The 17,759-nt window shown below is 37.8% G+C and overlaps 1 protein-coding gene across 1 annotated transcript; it reads right to left on the bottom strand.

Annotated features, from left to right (window-relative positions):
* Nucleotides 1-546: 546 nt before the first annotated feature.
* Nucleotides 547-3,861, bottom strand: LOC143563662 (uncharacterized). Its single transcript, XM_077051157.1, has 4 exons — nt 3,727-3,861; nt 3,130-3,434; nt 1,970-3,051; nt 547-1,116 (listed from the first exon to the last, which is right to left on the bottom strand). Exons 2-4 carry the CDS (start codon nt 3,421-3,423, stop codon nt 870-872), a joined length of 1,623 nt encoding a protein of 540 aa, XP_076907272.1. The 5' UTR covers nt 3,424-3,434; nt 3,727-3,861; the 3' UTR covers nt 547-869.
* Between the last annotated feature and the right edge of the window lie 13,898 nt (nt 3,862-17,759).

The raw sequence follows: 17,759 nt of genomic DNA, 5'->3' as shown, positions 1-17,759 counted from the left end.
CCTTATATATATCACAAAATTCATCATACATTTTCACATATTTCTACTCAATCAACTCTCTACTCTTTAAATTCATTAAAAGTTTCACATTAAAATATACTTTCACACAATTGATCATTTTCAATCTTTGTCAGTTGCGTACGACTCCTCTCATTTCAAGGAAGAAAATATTGAAACGAGTAGGCTTTTGAATTTTCAGCTAAGGCGAACACTTTCACGACGAAAATCAAGACACCAGTTAAATAATTAGTTTTTTTTATTAATAAGTTGTTAATTGTTTTAACTTATTGTAATTTTATTGTAAAACAAGTGAAAGTGAAAGTTGTCTAGTAATGTATTAGTTGAAAGCTAACCACATGCATTATAAGATTTTAATCGACTGAACTGAACCACGTAAATCAAGTATTCTTTGAAGGAAATATAACTTTTTAATCAGAAGGTCATCATAATTCACAAGGTTACTTTCTCAAAGATTCAACTCATGTTTTTTTTTTTAAAGAACGACATTTATATACGTTTATTTTTTTTTTCCTTTTCTTTTGTGACATGCTTAGTATATATAGATTATAGTTTGTTTATAAACATAATTAATTACAATTGTTGGCCCCTACAAAATCACACTTTGTAGCGAAAACAAAATAAAATCAAACTAAAACTTGAAAGGACCTGATCAAAACATCACCACCACCACCACCGTCGCCTCCACTGCCACCGTCCATCATATTCGTTGTTCCTTAACCGGCCATCACGCAATCTTTAACCACAAATTAACCCCCACCCATAAACATTGACTTTTTTTTCTTTTCATCCTTATTATCTGTTACACGATCCACTAACCTACAACCGATTATGCAGTGGATATATAAAGGTTAAGAAGTGGCTTTTTCAGGTGAATCGAATGGGAAACAAGTGTCGTCAGGCCCGTTGGCCCAGAGAAAATTTGCATAAGTGGCTGCGTAAAATGGGTTAACAGGGTCAACAGCAATGGCTTCTAAAAGAGTTTGCTCAGCAGCCCATAAATCTTTTCTTACTTCCCATAAGAAGTTTGCGTATTTGCTTAGTGCTTCTGCGTCCTTCGGCTCTACCTTAGAAGCCCTTTTGAAGTAGTCTTCCGCTCTATCCACATAAAATTTAACTTTTATTGCATATAATTTCCCAACTTTGTACAAAAAACTAAACTTATCTATCTTTGCTTACATACTTCAAAAAATATAAACTTATGAATAATTTATATAAATCATGTAATATCTATTAAGTCAGATTATCTAGATAAATATGTGATGCTAAAAAACCAAGCAAAAATCATGTATCAGGAAACAGAGAGTTATGCACACATCATATTTTCTTTATTTAAATATTATTTGTGTTTTTTGTATGTGCATGAGAGAGATACATCATACATCTAGATGATTTCTTTTAATGCAAGAAACCATACCACACAATTTCTCCTTATGATCTTATCCCTTACTTGAATATGACAGCAAATTGGCTCTTCACTTTATTGAAAAAGAAAGCTTGAAAAAAGATGCCTAGTATGCCTTGGTGTCACGTTTCGCAAGGAAAAGATATTTTATTATCAAATAACACAATGTGAATGGGTCCAACTTAACTCAATCTACTTGCATATCAGATAAAAATTGGACTTTTATATAAATTTGGTATATATGATTTAAAGATGGGACTAGTGATAATCTAAATCCTTTTTTTGAATGGCAAAGATGTCCCAGACACCCAGGATCATCCTTCTGTTCTAAAAATATAACGTTGTGACCTGGCCCACCCACCTGGTAACCCACAACTGGAAAACCCCCCGACTTAACCCGGAACAAATTGTTTCAAGCGAGACTCGAACCCACGACCTCACATTAAAAAAAAAGTCAAGGGACTACCGCAGAACTGACTGTTCTTTGGCAATCTAAATCATATTAAGGATTAAGTAAAAGACTGATTAAGAATAAAAGGGTTGTACCTGTCATAATCATGCGCGATGAGGAACAAGAACTGAGCATAATTGGCAAGGAGAAGAGAGTTATCGGGTTCTTCTGATAGACCCGTTTGGTATAGAAGCTCTGTTCTGAAATGGCTTTCTGAAAAATTGTCTTCTTCAATAACCATTCCGGTCACCGGAGAAACAAACATTTGCATGGTTTTATGATCTAAAATTCCATTTCTTAACACATCTTGCATACTGACAGCTTCTTCCACAATAGATTGCCATAAACCTGATTCATCTTCTTGACCCGAAACCGATGGGTTTATTGTATTTGTTGATGACGATGATGATGAAGCTTCATCTGGAATAACTTTCCTGTGATGTGCAACAGTCCCATCAAAACTCTCCTCACCGTCCGTGCCACTAGCTACGGGTCTGGTATTACCACCACCACCGTTGATGCCACTAATTGATGTGTGCTTCCCACTTGAGGTTACCGGGAAAGTTTTAATCGACGAAGAGTCAATTTTGGTAGGCTTATGGTCTTGAATAGATGTAATGGACTCTACTGTGGCGCTGTTTGACGCCAGCGCTACACTGCACGCGATGTTGTTAGACATCGCGTGCACGCTGTAATTGGCTAAAAGAATCATGACATATACCATTAATGTTGGAGTGTGTGAAAACACTTGTTGAAATAACCATACAAAAGATGCATTCATCTCTTTCTGTACCCGCACCAAAACCTCCTGTAAATCTTCATAAAACAGAATCTCTCTCATTTGGAGCGTGTAACTTTGAAGTTCACGAATTATGAACACCATTGAAGAGAAAGCTTTCTTCACTGAACAATAAGCAGACTCCCCTGCTTCTCTGAAACCTTCCTGCCATTGCTTCTTCTTCTGTATCATTCGTAACGAAAACGGAAGATCTACACTGTTCGCCTTCCGCTCTATACTCGCTGGAATCATGTCCCCAGTCCACTCCGGCGGATTCATTTTCGAATTCACAAACGGATCTGAGTTTTGTGAGTTCTGCGAGTCTGATTCCGCTACGATTTCACTGTTCGTGGTGTTAATATCATCTTCATCAGTTAGATGAAACGTAAGCGCCAGTTCCTAATTTTAGAAAATTATATTTGAATTCCAATGATACAATACACTTACAACATTAATTCAAACAAAATCTTCTAATACCTGAATCTCTCTACAGAATTCTTCGTCTGAAAACTGTGCATCTAAGCTCGCTCTAACGACATGTTTAGCAATTTTCCGATCGGTTAATTCAATTACACAAGATCGGTTCAACTTCGTTCCGAATATTGCCGGCCGATGAACGTACCGGAACACGACCGCAACGTTCGCTAACCGCCGGCGTCTGGCTGACGGTGAAGATATCGCGGAAGCTAGGGTTTGAGGCGAGGAACACGACGGCCAGTAATTTGACGATTGAGACCAGTTCAAACAACCACTCGCCACTCTTACTCCCATTTCCTATACACCTAAACAAATTATAAACACGTAAACGAACAAATTCAGCTCAAACACGAACAAAACCTAACAGATTTTGGATCAATTGATTCATTCAGCCAGCAACTAATTAATAATCTGATCAAATCTCAATAAAATTGAACATAAATCATTAAATCGTCGTTAATAATAACGAGCTAAATAACACATATATATATACACACACACATTTTAGGGCATTAAACTCGGATCACATAACATACGGAAATATGAAAGTTATAAGCGAAAAGAAATAAATTAGATAAGTGACTGAAATATGCAGACCTATAGATACAGTTATCTGTAAACACGGCGGTGACTGAGTGTATTCCGGTGAGGATTCCGGCGAGAGGCTACCGGAGTATGAAGTGTGTGTCCAGTTGTTTAAGAAGAGAAATAAAGGTCTTCTGTTACATGAAAATATCTTGGATGTATGTATATACACATTTTCTGTGTGTGTATTCTGTGTATTATCTCTGTGGGACCGTATACGGAGAAGGAGATATTTGAATTTTTCACTTCTAGTCCTCGGAAAAAGTTATTCGGTATTTTGGTGCTAAAATGTTCAGGTTAATGTAATTTTTTAAATTTATTTATAAAGTGGACTTCTTTTTTTTGTATTTAAGTCATTGCACTCTTTAATTTGGAGAGTTCAGTTGTCTCACTCTAATCAGACTATTTTGTCTTAACCAGGTTTACGCTGCCTTAAGAGTTTGACTGGGCGTTCCCCTAGAAAACTATACCATTGTGGTGCAAACGAGCCGAGCTCGACCAGGCTCAAGCTCGGCTTGTTTACCATTTATAAGTTATTTTTTAAATAATATAATTATTTTTATATATTTTTTCTATTATAATTTTTTGTATAAAATAATATATATTATTTAGTTATTTTTATATTTTTTTGATAACATTATATATATTAATTAATAATTATTAAATATATATTTAAAAAATTATATAAATGACATGCTTGTTTAGGCTCGCAAGCCGGCTCGAGCTCGATAAGTGAAGCTCGGGCTCAGTCTCAGGTTCGTTTATCAAACGAGCTTACTTTTAGGCTCGGGCTTGGGCTCGGCCTTGATTAAGCTCGGCTTGATCGAGCTTTTTAACTAGCCGATCTTGAGTAGCTCGCGAGCAGCTCGGCTTGTTTACACTCCTATATACCAAAAGCTGCCACTTGACAATCGTTGTACCGCCACAAGAACATAAGTCTTTTGTCGAGTAAGTATATATATATATTTATATAAGAGTAAAAATTGGTTAATTTTTTTTAAATGTACTTATCGTGATTCATCAAAGTGTCATTTCAGAACTAAAAGTCTAAAGCACTGCCAACATCATACAATTTGTGTTGCATTTTCGCATCCATGACATTGATCATGAAAAATCATTCCTTTAGGGTGGCGATTTATTTTTTAATTTCTTATTTTACCACCTTTCTATAATTTTGTACATTGTGAGTTTGTACCTGCAATCCTTCATCCATGATCTTGATCATGAGAAAACAAACACATCTTTCTGTATTGTACCTGCTTTAATTTACAGTATCAGTATCAATATCACTAAGTATTTGACTCGGTTGCGTTTTTTTATCTACTCCAGGAAATCACGGTTATCACAAGCAACAATTTAAAGCATTGTTCTATAAGTGAGCATCAAGACAAGTATGGACTTTAGAAGGATTAGTTACTACTTTTGACACCCTTGTAGTTGGAACATTTGTAACTTTAAACTTTATAAATTAAATTAAGACTTATAAAATTTTGTATTATTAATTTGTTATCATTCTTTTAATTCTCTGAATCGAATATGACAGCAAAAAAACAAGAATCATATTGGAAAAAACGAGAGCAGAAACATTAATTCTAAATGAGTGACGGGAAAGGTGTTTGGATACGAAACCAAGTATTAGACTGATTATGAATTTTTTTCCACGGGTATATGACAACTATTGTATTATGTGATACCCATCCGATTACCGGGAACCTTCTCATACTCGTTTGTTTATCCGATAGGGAGTGAATATATTAACATAATTCTATAAAGTTAGGAACTTTCTTTACATTATTTTAAAATTCGTTAGAAACTATAAAATTACTAAACCTGAAATTGTAATAAACATTATGATCATTTGCTACTTTAGTTTTGTTTCTTGAGTGATTTTAACAATTGAAATCTCAATAGATCTAAGACACAGAATTTCAAACCGCAAACAATTAATATCATTAATAACTAGGTTTAACCGCAAACACAATCATCACCAAACAAACTAACTTTTCATAACTAGTCAATGAATCACTAAAAGTAAGTAAGCAATGACTAATCCAGTACCATCTGTTCTTGTAATATTAATTCTTCACTGATTAAACCCAGACATCAAGAACTGTTGCCATGACCGATCAGACGGAAAACAATACTGCTGATCCATTAACGAACTGAAATTGTCACCATCATAAATCACATTATCATTATAATGATCTTCATTCAACATCTGCATAGTCATCATCATCGAAGAATCAGACGGCCCCATAATATTATTAATAGGATCCACCATCAAACTAGGGTTCCATGGTTGCATCATCATCATCATCATCATCATCATCATCATCATCATCATCATCTTGTTATTAATAGTATTATTATTATCATATAACCCCAACCCCACATTATGATCATATTCAACATCATCATCATCATCATCATCATTATTATTATTATTCTGGATACTCTTCAAACATTCAATCCTGCTTTGGACATCAACAATCTTATTCTCTATCTCAGATATTATTAGGGTTTGATCTCTTTCTTCTCTATCTCAGATATTATTAGGGTCTGATCCCTTACTTCTTCGTCTTCGTACATTCTGTCCTTACATACTCATAACATACATATACATTCTTTACTCATTCATACATATTCATATGTTGTACATATATCCATCATACACATTCATCTATTATTTACATACCTCCCTTGTCAACACGTGCAATATATGAAAATCGTTCACGTACCAACACGCTTTCATTCAATTCAAAACATACATACATAAATAGCATATCAATCATACATGACATACACTTACCATTTAAGGTAAGTGTATTAACTATCACGTTGAGTATGCACACAGCCCCGAAAACATAACAAGAAAATGGGGCTAGAAACTCACATGAATGCGGTAACGTTCACCGTTAATGGTTATTCCCTTCTTGAGCTGTGCACGGCTAACTGTATAATATTTAGATGTATCAATTAACTATTACTACTCATATTGTATTTCTATCTTTATATAACCCACAACGAACGGGGGTCCGGAGGCAGCGGGGTTCTAGGGGCGGCAGCCCCTAGTGGAGTCCAAGGGGCAGAGACCCTGGCTGGGGTTAAGCTGTCTTAACACATTTTCCGTTAGGATTTTAAATTATTTCTAATTCGTTAACTCATTTGCTATAACGAATTAAGCCTGATTCGCTAACTAATTAGTTACTTTCATAATCTAGTTCGTTAACTGATTCGTCATCTGATCATCATCTGATTCGTCATTCCAATTCGTTATCTGAACAAGCCATGATTCGTTACTTTATTCTTAACGAATTGGCGAGTAACGAATCACCTGAATCATTATCTGGTTCGTTAACTGATTCGTGATTTAGTTCGCGAGTTCGTTATTTGGGCATAACGAATGGGTGAACTGATTCGTTGTTTGGACATAACGAATTGGCGAACTGATTCGTTATCTTTATTTAACGAATTGGTTAGTTGATTCGTTACCTTACACCAATCTTATCCAGACTTTAAATCAGGGTCAAAGTCAAAATTGTCAAGAACACGAACTGGTCAACATATCTTAGATCTACGATTAAATCTTCGTTTCTTAATGAAACATCACGATTCGGGTATCAATAAACTCATAATCAGTGCGCTAACAAACCCTAATAGTCCATTCATCCAAATATCCGTGTTTATAGGGTGCGATTTATGCATCTATATCACGGGTTTCTTTAGGTTAACAATTAACCTATCAAATGTTAACCATTTTTAGTAAGTTTTGCTTTGTTAAATTCGTTTTCACAAGACTCAGACATATCTATGATTTCTAAACAATTTCGAACCTATATGAACAAGTTCCAGATATAAACGTACCTTAAACGAGTCGGTTCGCGAGCACGAGCTGGTCTTTGATGTTGTTTTGGCTCGTCACAACGATCTAACACCAACGAGTTCGGGTTTTCACCTTCGGATCTTGGCTCGGGCTATAGGATAGTGTTGTGTGTTTTTCAAGGTGTAGGCAATGGTGTAGAGATGGATAAAAATGGAAATATTAGGGTTTAAGGGGTATTTATACTCCCTTAAGACTATGGACCTAAGGCCCATTCCATATCTCATTCCATATTCTAAAGTCCAAGCCCGCCTTCTATTAGTTTCTTTTTCTAAACCGATAAACGACACACTATAAAATAAACGAAATTTATTTTATTATTATAACCGAAGGTAGGATATTACATTCGATCTATTCATACACTCAAAACATTTTTATTTTCTTGATCGGATGCAAATCCTTCATTCATCAAAACTCGGTTATCACGAGCCAATCAAAACAATCTATACTCTATTATTAAACTGGTTTTCACATATTCATCATATCACGTTAGTACATTATCATAATATCAAGTAATGGCTTTCTTATACTCATGGTATCATATACATAAACTATTAAACATGTTTCAAGTATTCACTTCAAATTTTAATTTGTTAAAACATATCAAACTTTGATAAAACTCATTCACTCATCAAATGAACTCATTGATTATCAATTTAGATTCTAACTTATCCTTAAGTTATGAATAAACACTAGCTTAACACATTTCAAATTCATTTTTCTTAATAGCTCATATGAAGTTTACACAACTCATCAATCATTTCTTGAAAATCGCGTCGTTATTAACCATAGTTTGCTTTAAGCAAGAAATCCTTGTAATCAAAATTAATCAACTGTTTTCTATAACCGTTGTTGGTGACTCGTATAGTAACTCCAATTCATAACGTAAAAACTATCAACTCAATCTTGTTCATTAAACTAATTGTTGGTAATTTTGATACATTTACCAATTTTTTTTAACTAAAATTGGCTCATTTTATATTTCATAGAAACATCCAAACGATTTACAATGAAGTGGCAGGTAAGCGGGCAACAAGCTGCGCCGCAACCCCCTTTTGGATAGCAAACCCAATCCGACTAAAAACAAAATTTTGATTCTTATGGGCTGATACGTTACTATACACAACTTTCTGAACCCTATTCAAAAGGTCCACGACAACCGGAGCTAAGAAACCAAAAGTGTCAAAGGCGAAGGGGATAAACACGTGTTGATTCTCCAAACAAGGTCTCTCGTGTTTAGCAACCTTGCCCGATGTCGCCTTCAATGCTGACTGGCCTGCTACAAATCCAATGTCTCTAATCCCAACAAGAGGGGACACTCCTGTGAGGTCGACACAAGCGTGTTTCCCCCCTACCCACCCAAAAACAAGTATATCGGCCGGTCGTAATGTAGATCTTCCTTCTTGAGGATCCGTAAGAAAGTTTACGGGGGCTTCCTTTTTAGCCGAAATTCCGGCTCGTTTAAGAACATCGCATAGAACGTCCCTCACCAAATCATGCCTGTACTTAAACCCAGGCAACTCTTTGCAGTGAACCGCATGCTCGCCAAAAGAATCCAAACAAACCTTACGACAAACCGGGCACGGCTCATCTACCGGAAACAAAGGGATCATTAACCGATACTTCAGGATGGCCCGGTACTCCAAAGCCGACATATGTTGGCCCAATCCTTCAATAGGGAGAACACTTAAGAAATCTTGAGCCCGAGGAGCCCGAAGACACTCAAACACCGCTTTATGACGAGGGGATAAATCAAACTTCATTTCCAAACTCTTGATGGTTCCACTATAAAGGGCACTCGCCAAAGCATGTTGGCCTTTAGGGGGGGCGGTGTCTTTATTAGAGAAACCACTAATGTCAAAATCGGGAAGTGAAATGTGCAACCAATTGTTGGTAATTTTGATTCATTTACCCCTACTCATTCTCATAACAACAACAATAACAAACGCAAGTCTAAACACCAACTATATGCTATTAATCAAATTAAAAATTAATCTCAACAAAATCATAGTGTCTCAAACAAGAAACTTTACGCCAAAATTCACTCGTTATGATTCACGTGCCACTATCACTAATCAATTCAATGCTCATATCGTTTTGTACCCAATGTAAACATTCGGTTATCTTGTTAATACTTATCGTGTACCACAAATCTTTCCACAACGGTCTATGATGTCTAATTCTAAAACCCACGCTACGACGTTTGCTCTAATTTTATACCATGCTACCTGTAATTGCTACAACTATGGAAATCCTAATCACCTACGCCATGTGTGTTCTTGATTCAATAATGTTCTTCAAGCTCAAAATTTCCAAACTTATTCTATTAAACCATACTTTGCAACCTAATCAAAATACTTCAATCAACTTCAATTATTCAAATTTTTATAGATCTAATTTAATCAAGTTATTTAAATTAGATAAATAAAATCAATCATAACTAAGTTTATCAAAGAAGATGTTTTTGTCATTTTTATCTACATATTTTATCTTTCTCAATCGTATATTATAACAAATATTTATTTGATTTTTGGAGTTAAACTTATACAATAAAATTCTTTTCATAGATAACTGTTTGCAATACTATATATTCAAAAAATGTTTTGAAATATTAATATTAAAACAACTCAAAAATTCAATTCATTTTTAGCAATATTTTACACAATAACTATCTTTTCTTTATAACCAAAACGTATAAAAACTTTTGTTTCCTCAAAATCATGTGTTTTCAAATCTTTTGTAACTCACATGATGGGACGAGTTTTGTGAACCATCCGACGATAATTATGGGCCCTACATAATTATCGAAATCCTCACATAGAAATCATAATGCGTGCAATTGTTTGTCATAATATAGACTCGAAAATAGTTGGGATAACGGTACAAATGTAGAGATGATAAGGACACGGTGGATACGCCACTGGTACATCCTATATATAAGTGTTTTTATCGAATTTTCATTTGTAGCGATGTTCCGACTATTTAAAGTTCTGTGTTATGATTAATTTTTAAATTATATTTAAAACTTTATTTTCCTAAAAAAATTTAATGGTGTTTTTTAGTTTTCTCTAATTTCAGAACGAAATTCCCTAAAGTATGGGAGACTGTAACAACTCGGTTTTTCCATATATTATACCCGACCCGCTTTTATATTCGGAAAATTTACCAAGAAATATCGCGCTATTCGAGTTAATATTATTTTATAAATATTTGTTTATTATATTTGATTAATATATATAAATAACTTTGATTTATATTCAAATTATACCCTAAATTAAACTTTAATCCCTTATTGTTTCCACTTCCATACTACAAGGACTAAACTGCAAACCATGTTAATTATATTCACCCAAACCTTTAACCCATCAGTCAAACCCGTATCCATGATCCAATACCAAACCTGGAACTCGTTTTGTATTTATATAAGAGCATTCACATCCCATTTCATATATTTTCCTTATAATTTAGCTAAAAAACACCATTCCATAAATTTATCTATCATTTTTCAAAATTCTTCCACATTCTATTCCTTATTCATATCCATAAATTAATTCTTTATTATTTTTTTCTCTTTTGTCTTATTATATAGTAAATGGTGATTGGGAGATATGTGATATATTATATGGCATGGATAAAAAATGAGTCCCTATATTTAGGGATTTACTTTAGTTGCCATATAACTCATCCATATAATAAAGAATGGATTGGAGAGGTGATTTTGATGGTTTTCTTAAAATTTACCCTAAATTATATGGGTTTGACAACTTTAAAGAATGAGTTGAGAATGCTATAAGATCGTCATGTTGATGATCTAAAGTGTGTCTTCTGTTTGTTCTCGGGGTTAAACATTTGTGGTTTGGGTTAATAAGATGAGATTTACCATTCTTGACACTCTTGAAGGTATCACAAGCAACAAATTTAAAGCATTACGTTCTATAAGACTATAAGTGAGCAACTGAGCATTAATATAGCCAGATAGGTATGGACTTTGGTACAGTTATAGTTACTACTTTTGAGAACCTTGCAGTAGTTGGAACTTGGAACATTACTTTGTAACTCTAAAAGATTTTTGTAAAAATTAAGACTTATAAAAACTTATCATTATTTCAATTCTCTGAATATTACTGAGAGACAAGAACTTATGTGGAAAACCGATCATGAGCCGAACATTCATAACGGGTGATAGGAATGGTGTTAGGATACGATTATCATACGAAGCCAGTCATGAGATTGATTACAAAATTTTTTCACATTACGACAACTATTGTATTAGGGGATACTCATCGAAAAAACCCGGCTGGCCACAATCTCATACCCAAACTCCAATGGAAAATATTGAATTTTGTCAAGATTTTTTTTTTACAATATTTTAAGAAAACTAAAAATTTCTTATGAGCAATGAGCAATATTTGATACTTTAATTTGGTAATAATTTTGAGTGATTTTAATAATTGAAAACTCAATGGACAAGCGTACACAGAAACCGCAAGCAAGTTAATATCATTAACCAGGTTTAACCGAAAACACAGCCGGCAAACTAGCAAACTAATCATAGCTAACTAGTGAATTAATAATTCACTAAAACCCAGACATCAAGAACTGCTGCCATGACTCATGCGGAAAGCTATATTGTTCCATTAACGAAGGAGGTTCAACAGTACTGAAATTCTCACCATAAACATCTTCATTCAACACCGTATTCATCATCGAATCAGACGGCATCATATTCATCATCAGCGAATCAGACGGCCTCATAATAGGGTCCATCAAGTTAGGGTTCCATGATTGCATCATCATCATCATCATCTGGTTATTATTAATATTATTATCATATAACCCCACATAAGGATTGTAGAGGTATGGTACTAAACCCGGTTTTACGACCCTAAATTTATTATGTTTGGCTTATTTTATTATATGGACTAATACAATATTATTGGGCTGAGGGGGTTTTGTGGAGGTAAACCTAACTGGGCTAGGCCCATTAGGGCACCATGATGGTGGCCATGAGGCTCTCTATATAAGGAGGTCTCCACCTCCTTATTAAGGGGTCATGCTCAATAAGAGCCACAACCACTTTTTTGTGTCTGTAAACAAGAGATCTTTGAGATTTCTTAGCAGTCACCTCCACACCCCCGAAAAACCATTGTAGGTCTCAAGCAACCGGAGAAGAAGATCAAGACGTGGTTCGTTCATCTCGAAAATCCGTGGAAACACCGTCATTGGATCAGGTCAGATTCATTTCATGCTTCGACATTGGCGCCATCCGTGGGACGGCAACGAACTACCCTTCGATCTTCGTCTCGGCTGTCAGATCTCTCCCAGGAAAAACCCAGATCTGGAAGTTTACAGAAAAGGGCTTCAAGGCTTGTTCTATTAAAGCTCAAAAAGATCCATAGATCTAAAAGAGGCTTCCAGATCTGTGCAAAAAGAAACTGCCTGATTCGAATGATCAAGTCTCCGGATCTGTGATGGTTTTAAATCCGCTCCGAGCTTCAGATCTATCTAGATCTGATTTACAGATCTAGATCTAGATTACAGACCTGGATTTTAGGTTTAAAATTGCAGATCTAACTCTTAAATTGCAGATCCAAAAATTACCAGACTTCCGCCGCCATGTACGCGCGCCCGCGGATTCTCACTCCGCAGCCATGCATGTGCCGCCGCGGGAACCACCATGTGGGTTTCGCGCAAAAGACCTCCACCATGTGGGTTTTGCGCAGAAGACTGCCACCACGCATGCTCGCCAGCGGGTCACCATTCCGCCGACATGCGTGAGCGCCCGTGGAAACCACCGCGGAAACCACCATGTGGGTTTTGCGCAAGAGACCTCCGCCACGCACGCGCGCTCGCGAGTCACCACCCCGTCGCCGTGCATGCGCGCATCAGGCCAAGCGCCAAACTTAAAGGTTGGGAATCCTCATAAACCCATCAGGCCAAGCGCCAAACTTAAAGGTTGGGAATCCTCATAAACCCATCAGGCCAAGCGCCAAACTTAAAGGTTGGGAATCCTCATAAACCCATCAGGCCACGCGCCAAACTTAAAGGTTGGGAATCCTCATAAACCCATCAGGCCAAGCGCCAAACTTAAAGGTTGGGAATCCTCATAAACCCATCAGGCCAAGCGCCAAACTTAAAGGTTGGGAATCCTCATAAACCCATCAGGCCAAGCGCCAAACTTAAAGGTTGGGAATCCTCATAAACCCATCAGGCCAAGCGCCAAACTTAAAGGTTGGGAATCCTCATAAACCCATCAGGCCAAGCGCCAAACTTAAAGGTTGGGAATCCTCATAAACCCATCAGGCCACGCGCCAAACTTAAAGGTTGGGAATCCTCATAAACCCATCAGGCCAAGCGCCAAACTTAAAGGTTGGGAATCCTCATAAACCCATCAGGCCAAGCGCCAAACTTAAAGGTTGGGAATCCTCAAAAACCCATCAGGCCAAGCGCCAAACTTAAAGGTTGGGAATCCTCATAAACCCATCAGGCCACGCGCCAAACTTAAAGGTTGGGAATCCTCATAAACCCATAAGGCCACGCGCCAAACAGGTTGGGAATCCTCATAAACCCATAAGGCCACGCGCCAAACTTAAAGGTTGGGAATCCTCATAAACCCATACGGCTTCGCGCCGAATACAAGACCGAACGCGGCTCCGCTCCGCTCAACGCGCCGTCATAATTAAACCTATTAACACAAGTCACGTCGCATGCGCGCCACCGCGGATCAACCATTCCGCCATTCTACATGCGCACCGCCATGATGCTTGAGCGCAGTCGCATATCATATGCTCACGCATCAAGTATGCTCACGCATATTACATATGCTTACGCATCACATGCTCACGCATCACGTATGCTCACGCATATTACATATGCTTACGCATCACATGCTCACGCATCACGTATGCTCAGGCATATTACATATGCTTACGCATCACATGCTCACGCATATTACATATGCTTACGCATCACATGCTCACGCATATCACATCAGCGCACGCAACATCTGCGCGTGGCGCATGACACAAAGCCTATGCGCACGCGCATGCAACATCTGCGCGCGTCGCATGACGCACAGTCTACGCGCACGCGCATGCAACATCTGCGCGTGGCGCATAACACAAAGCCAGAGCCTATGCGCAAGCGACATAACAAATGAGTAGTCTAATCCCAAATCAGGATAAGGACAACCTCATTTAGCAGCAATGAACTAGGGGACTGTCGTGGTATACCACCACCACGTTATCGCAATAGAAGACATCCGAATCTTAGGGCGGGAGCCTAATAATATCCCACATGGCCATGCGCAAGCTTCATTATTATTATACCTCGTAAGCCGCAACTCGCGCAAGCTTTATTATTCTTATAGCTCGTAAGTCGCCACGCGCGCAGGCTTTATTATTATTATACCTCGTAAGCCGCAACTCGCGCAAGCTTTATTATTCTTATAGCTCGTAAGTCGCCACGCTCGCAGGCTTTATTATTCTTATAGCTCGTAAGTCGCCTCACGCGCAGGCTTTATTATTCTTATAGCTCGTAAGTCGCCTCACGCGCAGGCTTTATTATTCTTATAGCTCGTAAGTCGCCTCACGCGCAGGCTTTATTATTCTTATAGCTCGTAAGTCGCCACGCGCGCAGGCTTTTATTATTCTTATAGCTCGTAAGTCGCCACGCGCGCAGGCTTTATTATTCTTATAGCTCGTAAGTCGCCTCACGCGCAGGCTTTTATTATTCTTATAGCTCGTAAGTCGCCACGCACGCAGGCTTTTATTATTCTTATAGCTCGTAAGTCGCCACGCGCGCAGGCTTTATTATTCTTATAGCTCGTAAGTCGCCTCGCGCGCAGGCTTTATTATTCTCATAACTCGTAAGCTGCCTCGCGCGCAAGTTATGTTACATTATTATCGAGATGCGCGCTCTACCTTTTATCAGGCCTCGCGCCACTATTGTTATGATGCGTGCTATATCTTATTCATGCCAGGGCACCATCATTATCATAAAGACCACAACATGTCACCATCATGAAGAAAACCTCCCAAAACTCAAAGACAATAAAGACAAGGCCGAAGAAAAGGGAAAAAACCGCCTCATGGCCTAACACACCTCATAAAGTCCAGCGCTCCACCTAGACACTTGCGCGCCCAGGAGCAACGCTGGACTTGGGGGGCTTGTAGAGGTATGGTACTAAACCCGGTTTTACGACCCTAAATTTATTATGTTTGGCTTATTTTATTATATGGACTAATACAATGTTATTGGCCTGAGGGGTTTTGTGGAGGTAACCCTAACTGGGCTAGGCCCATTAGGGTACCATGATGGTGGCCATGAGGCTCTCTATATAAGGAGGTCTCCACCTCCTTATTAAGGGGTCATGCTCAATAAGAGCCACGACCACTTTTTTGTGTCTGTAAACAAGAGATCTTTGAGATTTCTTAGCAGTCACCTCCACACCCCCGAAAAACCATTGCAGGTCTCAAGCAACCGGAGAAGAAGATCAAGACGTGGTTCGTTCATCTCGAAAATCCGTGGAAACATCGTCATTGGATCAGGTCAGATTCATTTCATGCTTCGACAAGGATATTCAACATTATTTTGGATACTCTTCAAACATTCAATCCTGCTTTGGACATCAACGATCTTATTCTCCAACCCTACCGCAAACTCCCTCAATCCCGCTTCCGAGAAATCATCCAAGAAACCGAACCACGAAGGAAACTTGGCCTCCAAGTTCTTCTTTTTCTCCTTCACAAGTTCTTCTTCAACCTTCATCTTCCTCTCATTGTAATAATCCGATAAAGTGTAACACTTGATGCTTTCAGGGTTGGTTCGTCGCGTACGGCTATAAACATCGATCGACCTGATGAGTTTGTCATGATCATCGGGTGGGAAGATCTGTGGGGTTTGTTGATCATCGGTGAAGATGATCATGGAAACCTTGGGCTTTCTTGATCATGCCGTTGTTTCGTGAGTTGAATGTGGTTTTGCGTTTTCTCGGGTTGGTGATCGGCTCCATGGGGATTTTTGCACGACCAATGAAGAATTAACAATGGTCGATATGTTAGCGAAGAAGAAGATGTTTGAGTTGGTGATTTGTTTGTATTGTAATTTGTATGTGTGTGTTTAACTGTATGGATCGATGTTTATATAAGGAATTGAGAGGGTGGTGTAGGGTTTTTAGAAAAAGGAAATGGGATCTAAACAATTAATGGGATGATCTTTTATTTTAAATTATATTTAACGGCTAACTAATTTTATGCTGGAGACAACCACCGGAATAGCGGTATATCAAAATTAACAGATTTAATACGACCAAACCACCCAAAGCCAAGTTATAACTATAGGTGGAAACAAAAACGGACAAAAAAAAAAACCTCGGGATCGGGTTTTTTATAACCGTGTTGTTATTATATGAACTCGTACCCGACCTTACCGCAGGGTAAGGATATAGTATGCCTTTTAGTACCAAAACCATTACCCGGAACCAGACCCGATTTGTACATGGTAATACCCGTAAACCGGAACCGGATCCATACCCGAAACCAGGTTTTTCCAATACCCCAAACCGGGTTTTTCAAATACCCAATCTACACTCGAAAAATGTCCAAAAAATACTCCAAAAAAGTGCAACCCCTTGAAAAACTCAATCTATACCTAAAATATACCCCAAAAAAATCGGGTTTATTCAATACCCGAAAACATGGTATTCATGTACCCGATTTAGAATACTTGATTCTATACCTGACCCGAGCCCGGTGGATAAAGTATGGTTTTTAGAGACAATGCCCGGACCCAAACGTGACCCGTGTATTGCCAACACCTGATTTTCCAATACCCGTCATACCTGAATCCGGTTCCATACACGAAACCAGATATTAGAAAACCCTTATTTGTATACCTCTAGTTATAAATCATATGGAATAATAAACAATATATTGATATTGAAGTATATAACTAAATGGGTCACAACTCAAAATAGGGGCACTTGACTAAAGTCTAAAACCATGACTGGGCTTCTGTCACGGGCACCTAAGGTGGCCACGGAACAAGAGCACGTTCAAATGGGGCTATGGACTAAAAAGAACGAAACCGCTTGCAACCCAAAGATTACCGAAGGCCGACTGATCAAGACGTTAGAAACCTAAGCTCAACTTTCCCTTGTGATCCG

This window comes from Bidens hawaiensis, unplaced genomic scaffold (genome assembly GCF_021521415.1).
Source record: "Bidens hawaiensis isolate Kalapana, Puna unplaced genomic scaffold, B.hawaiensis_p1.1 tig00021504_1, whole genome shotgun sequence".
Taxonomy (NCBI): domain Eukaryota; kingdom Viridiplantae; phylum Streptophyta; class Magnoliopsida; order Asterales; family Asteraceae; genus Bidens; species Bidens hawaiensis.
The sequence above is the reverse complement of the archived record's forward strand: the minus strand, read 5'-3'. Positions and strand labels throughout refer to the sequence as shown.

Bases quoted from the DNA above. Each gene is read 5' to 3' on its own strand.
- LOC143563662 (XM_077051157.1), bottom strand. From the start codon at position 3,423: ATGGGAGTAAGAGTGGCGAGTGGTTGTTTGAACTGGTCTCAATCGTCA. The intron at 3,052-3,129 runs GTATTAGAAGAT...TTCTAAAATTAG, and splicing joins AATTCTGTAGAGAGATTCAG to GAACTGGCGCTTACGTTTCA. The intron at 1,117-1,969 runs GTACAACCCTTT...TTATGTGGATAG, and splicing joins ATCGCGCATGATTATGACAG to AGCGGAAGACTACTTCAAAA.